Raw genomic sequence first — 12,068 nt, forward strand, 5'->3', positions numbered from 1 at the left:
TAGAGATGCAGGATCGAGGTGAAAATAGGTGACTAGTAGTGTGCCGTAAGGTTCAGTGCTGGTTCCATTGCTGTTTAATTTGTACATAAATGACATAGGAAATAACCTGAAAGGAAATACTCAGTTGTTTGCTGATGATGAGAAATTAGGTATAGTTAATCAAGGCAATGTGGAGAGCTTGCAAGGTGATTTAAATAGGCTGTGAGTATGGGCAAAAGATAATGAATGTAAGTTTAATGTGGAGAAATGTCAAGTTATGTGTTTTGGGATAAACAGATTAAAAGCTGTGTATCACATTCATGGTGCTGTACTCCAGGAAATAGATGATGCTAGGAGATTTAGAGGTGTTAGTAGACAGACAGTTAAAGTTTAGAGAACATATTGCTAAGGTTGTTAAGGTAGACCATAAGATTACTTGGCTATTGAAGAACACACTACAAACAAGTACAGATAAGGAAGTTGTTATTCCTTTATAAGGCTTTGATACATCCACATCTGGATTACTGTGCTCAAGTCTGGTTTTGTGAATTTCTTGAAGATGAGGAAGCAGTGGAGAAAATTCAGAGGCAAGCAACCAAGATGGTGAGTAGTCTGTGGAATGTTCCCTATGAGACAAGTGATTATAATTATGGTATGTGGATTGCAGAAGTTGGTTGATAGGAGAAAAAGAGGGGATATGAGAGAAACATTTAAGTTGCTTAAAGGGTTTTATAGAATTGATTCAGAAGAAATATTTCAGCACTTGGCTAGAGGGGCCAGAACAAGGGGTTATCCCTTGTAGTTGAATAAAGGTGTAGTTAGTAGGGGTGTATATGTGTGAGGACTATATTTTTTACTTGGAGAGTTGTGAATGAGAGGAATGGGTTGCCAAGTCAGCTGCGAGTGCTTTTTCTGTTAATGGGTTCAAGGAGAGGTGTGAAAGGTTGTGCAGATAGTTTGGGTCACCTGCAACGTCTTTGGACTACATGGAGATACCCATACAACAACAACAATAATAATAATATCTCCTGCTCACTCACCAGTCAGTCTTCTCTCATTTCATTCTCCACACTTGAGTTTCTGATTTCACACAGGAATTAGGATAGGATGTAGATTGATCAGTAATCTGAGGTATGCTGATGATACAGTACTCCTTTGTAGGGACATGGAAGAACTAGAACTAATTCTTGACAAAGTTAACAAGATCAGTAATAACAGAGGACTTCAACTCAATCCTAGCCAAAGATTATGGTTCTCAAAGGAAATACAAACAGAGAAGCTCATTAGAAACAGGTGTACCTTAATGGAGAAAGAATTGAGGAAGTCAGTAAGTTTGAGTACCTGGGATCTATTATTAATGTGAAGAATTGCTGTTCAGAAGACATCAGAATGTTGGAATGACTAAAACAACAGTCAGAGACTTGTCTAAAATCTGTAAGGATGGATCTATCTCCATGGGAACAAAGTTGAGGATTTTGGATGCAGTTGTTTTTCCAACAGTGACTTATGGATGTGACTTGGAACCTAAAGAAGTCAGATAAGAAACGGATATCTGCTTTTGAGATGTGGTGTTACAGAAGGCTGTTGAGGTTAGATAGTGAAAGATATTGAAAGGATAGAAGGGGGAACTTCTCAGAACAGTAATAGAAGTTAAAATTCCTGGAAAAAGAGAAAGGGGTAGATCATCAGTGAGATGGATGTGTGGAGTGACTGATCTTCAGAGAGTTGAGGCCTCCAGAAAAGCAAACAAGGACTATGTGGTGAGGACTGGTGTGCCACATCAGCGAGCATCAGAGTGACCATACAGCATCTATGGATGCCCAGTGAACATAGAAAGAGAGAGAGATACACTGAGGATGAAACACCCTAATGAAGTGCTCACTGAATACATTGACAATGTCTTCTGCAACAGTTACCAATCTGCCACTTTCATCCATTAAGATTATTTTTCCATAATCATTCTTCTTTCTGCTTGCCACATATCAAAACAATTCCCCTAGGGTTTTTCTGATTTGTTAAATTTCTGCTCATATTGCACTTTTGCAGTCTTTACCAAATGAGTTATTCTCCTGGCTTGCTCTTTATACTCTGTGCAATTGGTTATTACCATTATTCATCTTGTGCTGCCTTCACAAGTGCCTTCTTCCAGATTTCATGCTTCTTCTCAATCATCCACTTGACACCTCCCTAATTTAACCTTTTGACTTTTAGAATAGATTTGCACATTGATGGTGTTAAAGATCTTTTTTTGTCAGTTCCCAAACTGTATTTATTTCTTTTCTGTTCAATTCCTCATTCTATACTATAGCTCCAAACTGTCTCCTAAGTTTCTTGTAATCACCAGTCCTGCAATTCCTTTCCTCACAAAAGTGTTCATATGGTTAGCTACAGCCCAGGTAACCACTTCATGATCACTCTCACCAACTTAAGGGAAGTACGAAATCCCCACTTACAATCACATCCTCTGATGAAATAATCAGATCTAAAAACTCTTGATCCTTGTGTTTCCTCCTTTATATACTGTCTAAGATGATTGTCTCTCAAGAACTCAAGAAATTAGCTTTCCTTATTCACTAACCCAAGTTGCTTAGACATTTCTTTATCACCACTCTCCACATTCCCTGACTTATAGCAACATCCAACTAACTATCTCGTCCTGTCAATCCTCCACCTCACACCATACCTCTTCAGTATGAGGCTGAATGTGGATGATATCATTCAGCCATACTGAGTCTTTGCAGTTGAGTTCTCAATTGTGATGAGTCTTTTGACTCCATTGAGTACCCATATAAATTCAACCACATTTCATTTATTCAAACAATGTTGGGGAAAATGAACTCAATTCAGTGAAACAACTTCATCTTCCTTATTTCTGATACTCGTGGCATTTGTAAATAAACACAGCAGCTCATTTTTAGATCTATACCAGGGACAAATATTTAGGGTGTGCTAGTTTGCAGTGCACATCAATGGAATAACAATACCACCAATGTTATATTTTTGCATTTATTACTGTTAAAGACTCCTCTAATTGTTTCCCAGTTTCGCATGATTCTTAAAATTAAACACAATATACTAATGCTTCATGAAGAGGAAACTTTTCGACACATAAACATCGCATCACGTTTGCATTAATAGCCTGGGTGTGCAGTCACAGATACATTCACCTTTCAGCACTCTGAACAGATGCCGCAGCAGGTCAAATTCTTAGCGTTCCAGTGGTTTTAAGCCATCCAGAAGGTGAGGTATGATGAACGCTGAGACGGTAGCACCTAGAAATCAGTGGCTGTGACTGGCTATTGTGTCAACTAATCCAATTGAATGTTGTCATTTGTAATGAGTTGCTGTTTTTTTTTTTTGTTTTCAGAGTTTAATCTATTATGCATGCACGAAGTGTGAGTCAACATGTTTAGGACACTGATATAGACAAGTTTTTAAAATATAATTTTCTATAAATAATTCTATAAATAATTTTCTATAAATAAATAATTAAATGACTGCATTTAAAAATTGTATCAAAATTCAAATTATCCATGTGTCACTCTAGTATTTGCTAGTGATAATCTAATCTCACCGGCAAAGCATAAACTCTTTTCTGCTTTTCACAAAAGACACACGTGTAGCATAGCTATTGTTTTCCATATTTAAAATTATATTAATTGATAAATTAAAGTATTCAAAGTTATACTACAATTAATTGTATTGGACCAATTAAGATGAATGCTGATGCACTATGCACTCTTAAAACTTTCATACATCAATAAAATGCAATCATTCAGTCAAACTGATGTGAATTTTGTAGCATAGGATGCATAAACCACACAACAGCACATCCAACCTAAATAGGTATGTGATGCCACTGGAGTCTTACCAAAGCCACCTGTTGGTTGTGATATGGATTCAGCATCTGTACTAAAGTTTGTCAGACCATCTTAGTTTTAATTTAAATTGGGCCATTTTTAGTGGTAAAACAATTTAAAGTTCAGACTTACATTTTACAAATCACAATAAATAAACATTATTTTAGGTTCAATTGTAAATAAAATAAACATCACTATACAAGAATGCTGTGAAACAAATCTTTTATCCTTGCATCATTTTTATGTTTTGTTTTCTCACTATTAGTACTGATTATCTGCTATACCAAATCTCGAGAGGATCAGATTATACAGTTAACTCTTACTACAGCAAAGACCATTATAGTAAACTCATTCACTATAAGTAACTTGATCAGAGCAATTCCTGAACCGAAACCATTGTTTTGTTAAGTGTCATCTGCATCCAGGAGGTTAACTATTATGGATCTCTACCTGAGATGCATAATGTGCAGTAGAAAGATAAGATGATGAGGCTCTAATCTGTTCCATCTCGCAGCTAGTATTTTGTGTCTGTAGATGTGTGTGTGTGTTCAGGCATAGGACTAACCACCTTATCCACGAGACAGTTGCAGTTACCAGAATACTCACCTTGACACTGTAAAAGGTAAAAAAATGAAGGATTAAGAAAGAAAAAAAGATGTGTGTTCACATGGCTTGTTTACCTGTTTTGAGAGATGAAAAATCTGAGTTTTCAGGAGAAAAAACCTTCCACATGAGACTAGCAAACTCGCCATTTGAGTGAAAACACCTAATAAAGGTTCCTCTCATCACAGATGAGAATCAAACCCAAGTCTTTCCATACCAACAGAGCTACAGAGACTCCCAAGACCCATTACACCAATGCTATTTTAAAGGAAATTTACTAGCCAGTGCTAACTGCAAATGTATCTTCATAAAAATTACAAATTTGTATGTCTCTTTACATGCAGCATTCTGAAAAGAGAGTACATCAAACACCAATTCAAAACACTATTTACAATTTTTATTGATAGTATTACCATAAAATATATTTACACTGGTGAGAAAATGAATAATAGTAAAATGCAGCCAGTTACACGATATAATTCATGATTTACATCGACTTCATAATATTTTTACATGATAGCTAAAACATTCATAACATATGATTAAATGTTTGATAAATACATACTTTCATATTTAATAGCTATTACAGCTAATTCCTTTTTTACCATGATATTGCAGAAATTTTTCTGCAGAATATACCAGTCTCCATAGGTAATTATAACCAGGCTGTTCTTCAGTTAGAGCCTCTTGTATTGCTTCCTCCCTGCAAATAAAGATTTAAAGGCTCTATAAAAACTAAGGTACAAAATTCAGCATCTACAATTATTGTGATTGCTAATTTCATTTAGTACTATATTTTAAAAACCTTTTCTTCATTCTGCAAGATATCTTCAGACTCCAAAACTAGACCTAATTATCAAAAGGGAAAAAAAATGGTACTAGTTTATGCACAGAATGTTGAGTAAGATTTTTTTTAATTTCAATGTTTTTAAGAATTTATTATAGTTAGCAATGAATTATTATTACTGCACCTCCATCATGGAGTCCAAAGCAAGCCAGTTGCGAGGCAGAGGCAGAATGGGCAAATGCTGCAGGCGGAAAAGTAAAACAGCAGAAACTTACAGAGTTTATGTCATAATTATACTGGAGGCAGAAAAAATTAAAAAAAAAAAATAAATTGGACATATCATATATAGGGGTGCTTAAGGGTCAAAGCTGTATAACTGAGAGGAGACCTCCACATAGCCTTTAAAGGAATGCGGAGAACCGACCAGGGCTTCTGACCTAATGTCCAATCCTCACCTTCTCGTGGTGCACCCTGTTGGGTATCTACTTTGATACTGAACGAACGAGGATGGGCTGGCAATTTGGGATTTAGCCGACCAAATTGTATTCTTATTGGTTAAACCAAAATAAAAAAATGATGGTACAACATGACAAAATTTCATGCTGGCTGGGGCGTCGCCCGGTTAAACAAGGCCCCCGTTGTTTTCGCCAGGGAACCAGGGTGAACAGCGAAAAGTCAGCTACTGGAACAAATCTGAAAACAAACCCCAACTCAACATCACCAGAGTTGAAGATCGGTACTATCAACATAAGAAGCCTGAATGGCAAAGAAATGGAGCTAGCTGAGGAATTGGATAAGTACCAGATCGACATAATAGGGGTGACTGAAACAAAAAAGACAAAACCTGGTGAGATCTTTTTGAGCAATAAATACAAAATGTTATATTCAGGCAATGACAATCAAGGAAAAGAAGGAGTAGCCATAGTATTCAACACATAATACAAGGCTAATCTTCTTGAATGGCAGTCAGTCTCAAGTAGAGTAATGTGGGCAAATATGAGAATGGGGAACTGGACAATGAGACTTATTTGTGCTTATGGTCGCACAGAAGGTTCTACTAAGATAGAAGTGGAGGAATTTTTTGAGGCTTTAGAAAAAGCAACTGACACAGTGTAAAAGGAAAAGTTGGTCCTTGTTGTGGATCTAAATAGCAGAGTAGGAAATGATTGTGAGACATACAAAAATATTTGAGGAAAATTTGGAGAAAAGGGCAAAGCTAATAATAATGGCAAACACCTGTTGGATTTCTGCTCAGGACATGGACTGGTTATTACTAACACCATGTTCCAAAATAAAAATGTGCACAAATTCATATGGAGAGAAGAGGCAAGGAATAAGAAAAGTCTCATTGACTGTTATTGTTGATAGTGATGTTTTCTCCCTGGTGCAGGACACCAGAGTGTACAGAGGATTTGAAATTGGAAGTGATCACTATTTAGTCTTGAGCAGGATAAAATTGAATTTCATATTGAAAAGAATAACATGTAAGAAAGTTTTAAAGCGAATAAAAGTTGAGCAGCTCTCAGATGTAAACTGTAGACTAAAATACAGAAATATTATTGAAAAGAAAATGAAAGAGTTTGAGAACAGGAATCAAACCTTGGAGATTCAGTGGCAAACTCTGAAGGAAACATTGATTGATTCTGCCAGAGAGGCATGTGGTGAGGTTGTGTGCAAAGATAAAAAAATCAGAACTCCCTGGTGGACACAGGAAGTTAAAGAGGCAGTGAAGGAAAAGAAGAAAGCATATCAAAAGTTCCTGGCAAATAAGTCAGCTTTTACTCTTACAGAATACAGAGACAAATGTAAGAAAGCTAAACAGTGTGTAAAACTAGCTAAACAAAAGTCATGGGAGGACTTTGGCAAGAATATAGAAAATAAATATCAAGAAGGTGGCAAAATATTCTGGAGGTTGTTGAAGAAGCTTAGGAATGGAGGAAAGAGTGCTGTAAAAGGAATTAGAGATGATAAAGGTGAAATGAAAACAGGAGAAAAAGATATCCTTGAAGTATGGAGTAATTACTTTGAAAAACTGCTAAATGAAACAAGCAGTGATGACAGCACAGTGATAAAAAACACTGACCAGGCATACAGTCAGGAATACATATCCATACTTGAAGTAGAAAAAGCCATCAAAGGCTTGAAATGTGGAAAGGCAGCAGGAGTAGATGATATTCGACCAGAAATGCTGAAGTATGGTGGTATAAGAGTCTTACAGTGGCTGCACTGCATAGTTCAGAAAGCCTGGACAGAGGGACGAATTCCCGATGATTGGAGTAGAGCTCTCATAGTACCCATATATAAAAAGGGAAATAAAACTGAATGTGAGAATTACAGAGGTATTTCCCTACTGAGTGTTCCTGGCAAGATCTATGCAAGTATACTTGAGAAACGGTTGAGAAGAATTGTGGAAGAAAAGCTTGGTGAAGAACAAGCTGGATTCAGGCCAAATAGAGGGTGTCAGGATCAGATCTTCACTTTACGACAAATAGTCGAGAAAGCATGGGAATATAACAAAGATCTGTATTTAAGTTTTGTCGATTTGGAAAAGGCATATGACAAGGTGCCAAGAGAGAAGCTATTCAATACGCTGCAGTTATATGGTGTCAATGGGGCATTATATCAAGCAATACTTAGTCTTTATTTGAGTTGTGAGTCAGCAGTTAGAATTGAAGGAAGTACAGGAAGATGGTTTAATGTTAAATCTGGTGTGAGACAAGGATGTACATTATCCCCTCTGTTATTCATTATCTATATGGATCACATTATGAAGGAATGTGGTATTAAACCTGATATCAAAATTGGAGATGTTAATGTCAGCTCTTTGCTTTATGCGGATGATGTTATACTTCTAAATAAATCCGCTACAAGTCTGCAAGATTCTCTGACTAAATTGAATAGCTGTTGTAATAGATATGGTATGAAGGTCAGCAATAAAAAGACAAAGACAATGAAAATAGGCAGAATCATTGAAAATGTCAACTGTGTTGTGAATGGAGAACCTGTGGAACAAGTAAAACATTTCAGCTACTTAGGCACAATTTTTACTGAAGATGGTAAACTAAATATAGAAATAGACAACAGAATCAGCAAAGCTGGTATCGTGGGAAGTCAATTGAATAAATTCATATGGAATAAGAAAGAAATTAGTCGGAACACTAAATTAGCTGTATACAAGACTGTGTTCAAACCAATTTTAACTTATGGATCTGAGAGCTGGGTCAGAAGTAAAACACTTGACCAAAGACTAGAGACCGCAGATATGAGAGTCCTGAGAAAGATTAGAGGCGTGAACAGATGGCATCAATGGCAATATCATATTAAAAATGAGGATATTAGGAAAGAACTTGACATTGTCAGCATCCAGGAATGCGTTAGCAGAGCTAATCTCAGATGGTATGGTCACTTAAATAGAATGGGAGAGGAAAGATTAGCAAAACAAGTGTTCTCTGCCAGGTTGGCAGGAAAACGACCCAGAGGAAGACCAAGATATAGGTGGATTGATACGGTACAAAGTGCCGTAGACGATAGAAATATAGGATCTGATAATGTTGGAGTCTTGATAAGTAACAGACTGATTTGGAGGAAAATTGTAGATAGGAAGTTAGTAATGATGTAATTTTTTCATGTAGTACTGTCATATCCTGTACACCCCTTGAGGGTACATGGCAGGAATTTGATGATGATGATGATGATGATGATATCATATATATTTAAAAAATATTAAATTTATATATACCTATTTATAAAGATAATTATATTTTAATCTAATTATATAAGCTCCAAATAATTATTTTTATTTTGATAATCCCTGGTACAGACACATTTAGATCCAATTTCATTGAGAAAATTTGATTCTCTTATAAATAGAATACTTTTATTTAAGAAACAAAATTAATCAGAAATTATTATTTAGTAATTTAATATTTTAATATAAAAATTTGATATATTAATAAATAATATATCAAAATATGAAGTTTTTTGAAAAAATACAAATATTAAAAAAAACTGTATTATAGTCATATAAGATGTTATTATCTATAATTTCACGCAGGTGGCATATTAGTTAATGTCAGATAATTACCAGTTCTCTTGTTTACATTATTAGTTGGTGCCGTAGTTCAATTATATTGATGGTATATGTTATATACCATATATTGATGGTATATGATAAGACATACCTAGGATAAATGAAGTCATTAATGTGGTGAGTATAGTCAGTAATGTGATTAATTTTTCATTGATTGGAGTTTCATATATGCTTCGAGTTAGGCCTAATTTACACGTGTATTACTACCATTGTATTGCTGGTAAAGACATAACAATTTAGGTGCTAGTTGCATTTTGTTATTAGATTATGAAGATGGAAGCACAGCAGATCTGTTTAAAAAGGAATAATCACCAGGTCAACGTATTAACCTCTTTTAATGAATTACTTTTTACTGAATCTTTTGTAGATATGACTTTAGTATGTGAAGGTAAGAGACTTAAAGCACACAAAATAGTGCTATCTGCCTGTTAGTGCTACTAAAACATTTTGTAAACGTTTTAGCAGCACTACATTACTTAGTGCTGCTAAAAGTGTGAATGTTGAGATCTCTACAGAGGTTGCACATTGGGATACTTCCAATATTGATATTCAGAAGAAGAGTGAACATGACTCAAGTAACCAGGCCGTGTTACTTGCTGAGGTGCAACCAAAAAAACAGCACAGAATTGCCACCGTTAATTAAGAGGAAAAGAGGAAGACCTCGGAACAGATATCCTCGTGGTTCTAACAGTAAAGGCATGAAAACCAATGTGTCATCAAAAATAAATGAATTAGACACACACCAGAAGATACCCACAGGCCAGTAAAGTCACCCACAAGTGACGGAAGGTCAGAACTGTCAGGAACTGATTATCCATTAAATGAGATTTCTATTTCTCATTCAAATATATACCCTAGTTCAACTAAGAACTTATTTCCATCTGTACAGAGTTCAATGTTGGTAAAAGGATCACAACAAAGTGAAGATACAATAATAGACTTGGAGGAATCACAGGCGGTGGCAAAATCTTTTGAGTTTGTTCCAAAGATGCAATGTTAATCCTATTAATGATGACACCTATTCTTACTGCTGAGTTTTGAAATTTAGAAAGCAGAAATGGGATGTACAGTACACAATCGGAGAAAATATCTTAGAAGTGATAGAGGAGATGAGATTTGGGAGTGATTGCAGACAAGCACCTAATGTTAACAAATTTGTGAGGATGACACAGCGGATAATGGGAATGATGCAGAGGGCACTGACTTGTAGAAGTGAGGATGTTATGGTTCCTTCATACAAGGCTTTGATCAGGCCACATATTGATTACTGTGCAAAGATTTGGTCACCTGGTTTTCAAAAAGATGAAGATGTGTTGGAAAAAGGTCAGAGACGATTGACTAAGATGGTTTCTGGTCTCTGGAACGTTGAGTATGAAAACAGATTGATAAAATGCAATTTGCAGAAATTCGTGGATAAAAGGAGGAGAGGGGATATGATCGAGACATATAGGCTGTTAAGAGGTTATTACCAGATTAATGTCGGGAAGGTTTTGAACAGAATGGGTGAAGATAGGAAGAGAACAAGAGGTCATCCCTGGAAGCTGTATAAGGAGGGTGTGAGCAAGGGAGTGATGAGCAGGTTTTTTGTATGGAGATTGGTGAGTGATTGGAATGCATTGCCCGAGAGTCAGGTAAGCGCAGAGACAGTAAATATATTTAAGGCGTGGTATGATAAATCATGTGTATAATAGTGGACCTCCCATGATGAGTCTTTGACTCCATGGAGGTTTTTATAATAATAATAATTATTATTATTATAAATAGTTCACATATCCGCAAAATTTTCTTACATGCCAGTTCGCTATCCCTGTATTAATGTGTAATATATTATTAGCTTGATGAGTGAATTTTGTTACCTCATATTCATGAAGGTAAGTTTGTAGTTAAGTATGTGATTTATCTTAGTAATGATTTTTTAAATAAATTATTCATTTCATTTTCATTGTAGCTATAGCTGTGTTGTTTTTAACTTTATTTTTTATTATTTTACGAACTCTTCATATATTTGAAATTGTGCCCATTGACTACTATATGGAGTTTTACGTTAATATTAAAAAAGGTAATTTTTAATTTTATTTTGCTAATTTATTTGTTTTCTTAATGCAGTAAAATTAGATAAAAATGATTATATAAAGGGGAGAGACTTAGAATATAACGATGCAATTCAAAATTTTTTACTTTGTTTTGGGCCCATACTTTATGAAAAAAAAATTTTATGTGAAAAATTGTATGTATATTATCCTATTCATTATAAAAAAAATCAGAGAACGCCTTTTATTCCCTAATAGGGAGTAGGCGAGGCCTTTATACTCTATCTAGCTTTTGGAGACTGAGTAGGCAGTTCAATCTCCATTGGTAGCCAATCAGAGACAGCTGGCACATATCACTAATTATAGGCGGCTACTGATGAAGAGACTAGCAACCAAGTGCTGCCATCTCTTGGTGCCTAACCCTAACAGGATATGTTATTGTCTGAAATAATGTGGGTACTACAGTCGATTTTCCTGAGTTTCCGGGAGGAAAAACCTGCTTACTCGTGCCAGAGATCGACTAACTCGTGAACCGGTTGAAGATAGGCTTAGAAAAGTTCTTCCAGTCGGCGACTAGACTTGAGCCTAGATCTAACTACAAGCAGCCAAGCACAGAGGACGCAAGGGCCACTTCCACTGAGTTACACAGGCCTCGTATACAGAGTTTTACGTTAATATTAAAAAGGGTAATTTTTAAATTAAGGGGATATCAAATCCCA

General features: G+C 35.7%; 1 protein-coding gene across 1 annotated transcript in view; it reads right to left on the reverse strand.

Annotated features, from left to right (window-relative positions):
• Positions 1-4,817: 4,817 nt before the first annotated feature.
• The window catches only part of LOC150101390 (uncharacterized), a 164,291-nt gene continuing 157,040 nt past the window's right edge, over positions 4,818-12,068 (reverse strand). Inside the window, exon 9 of the mRNA XM_090400134.1 lies at positions 4,818-5,145. Coding sequence (XP_090256260.1) covers positions 5,016-5,145 — 130 coding nt within the window. The 3' untranslated portion in view covers positions 4,818-5,015. The remainder of the gene's footprint in view (positions 5,146-12,068) is intronic.

This window comes from Typopeltis vanoorti, chromosome 11, assembly GCF_054136105.1.
Source record: "Typopeltis vanoorti isolate ZY-2024b chromosome 11, IOZ_Tvanoo_1.0, whole genome shotgun sequence".
In the NCBI taxonomy this organism is placed as follows: Eukaryota; Metazoa; Arthropoda; class Arachnida; order Uropygi; family Thelyphonidae; genus Typopeltis; species Typopeltis vanoorti.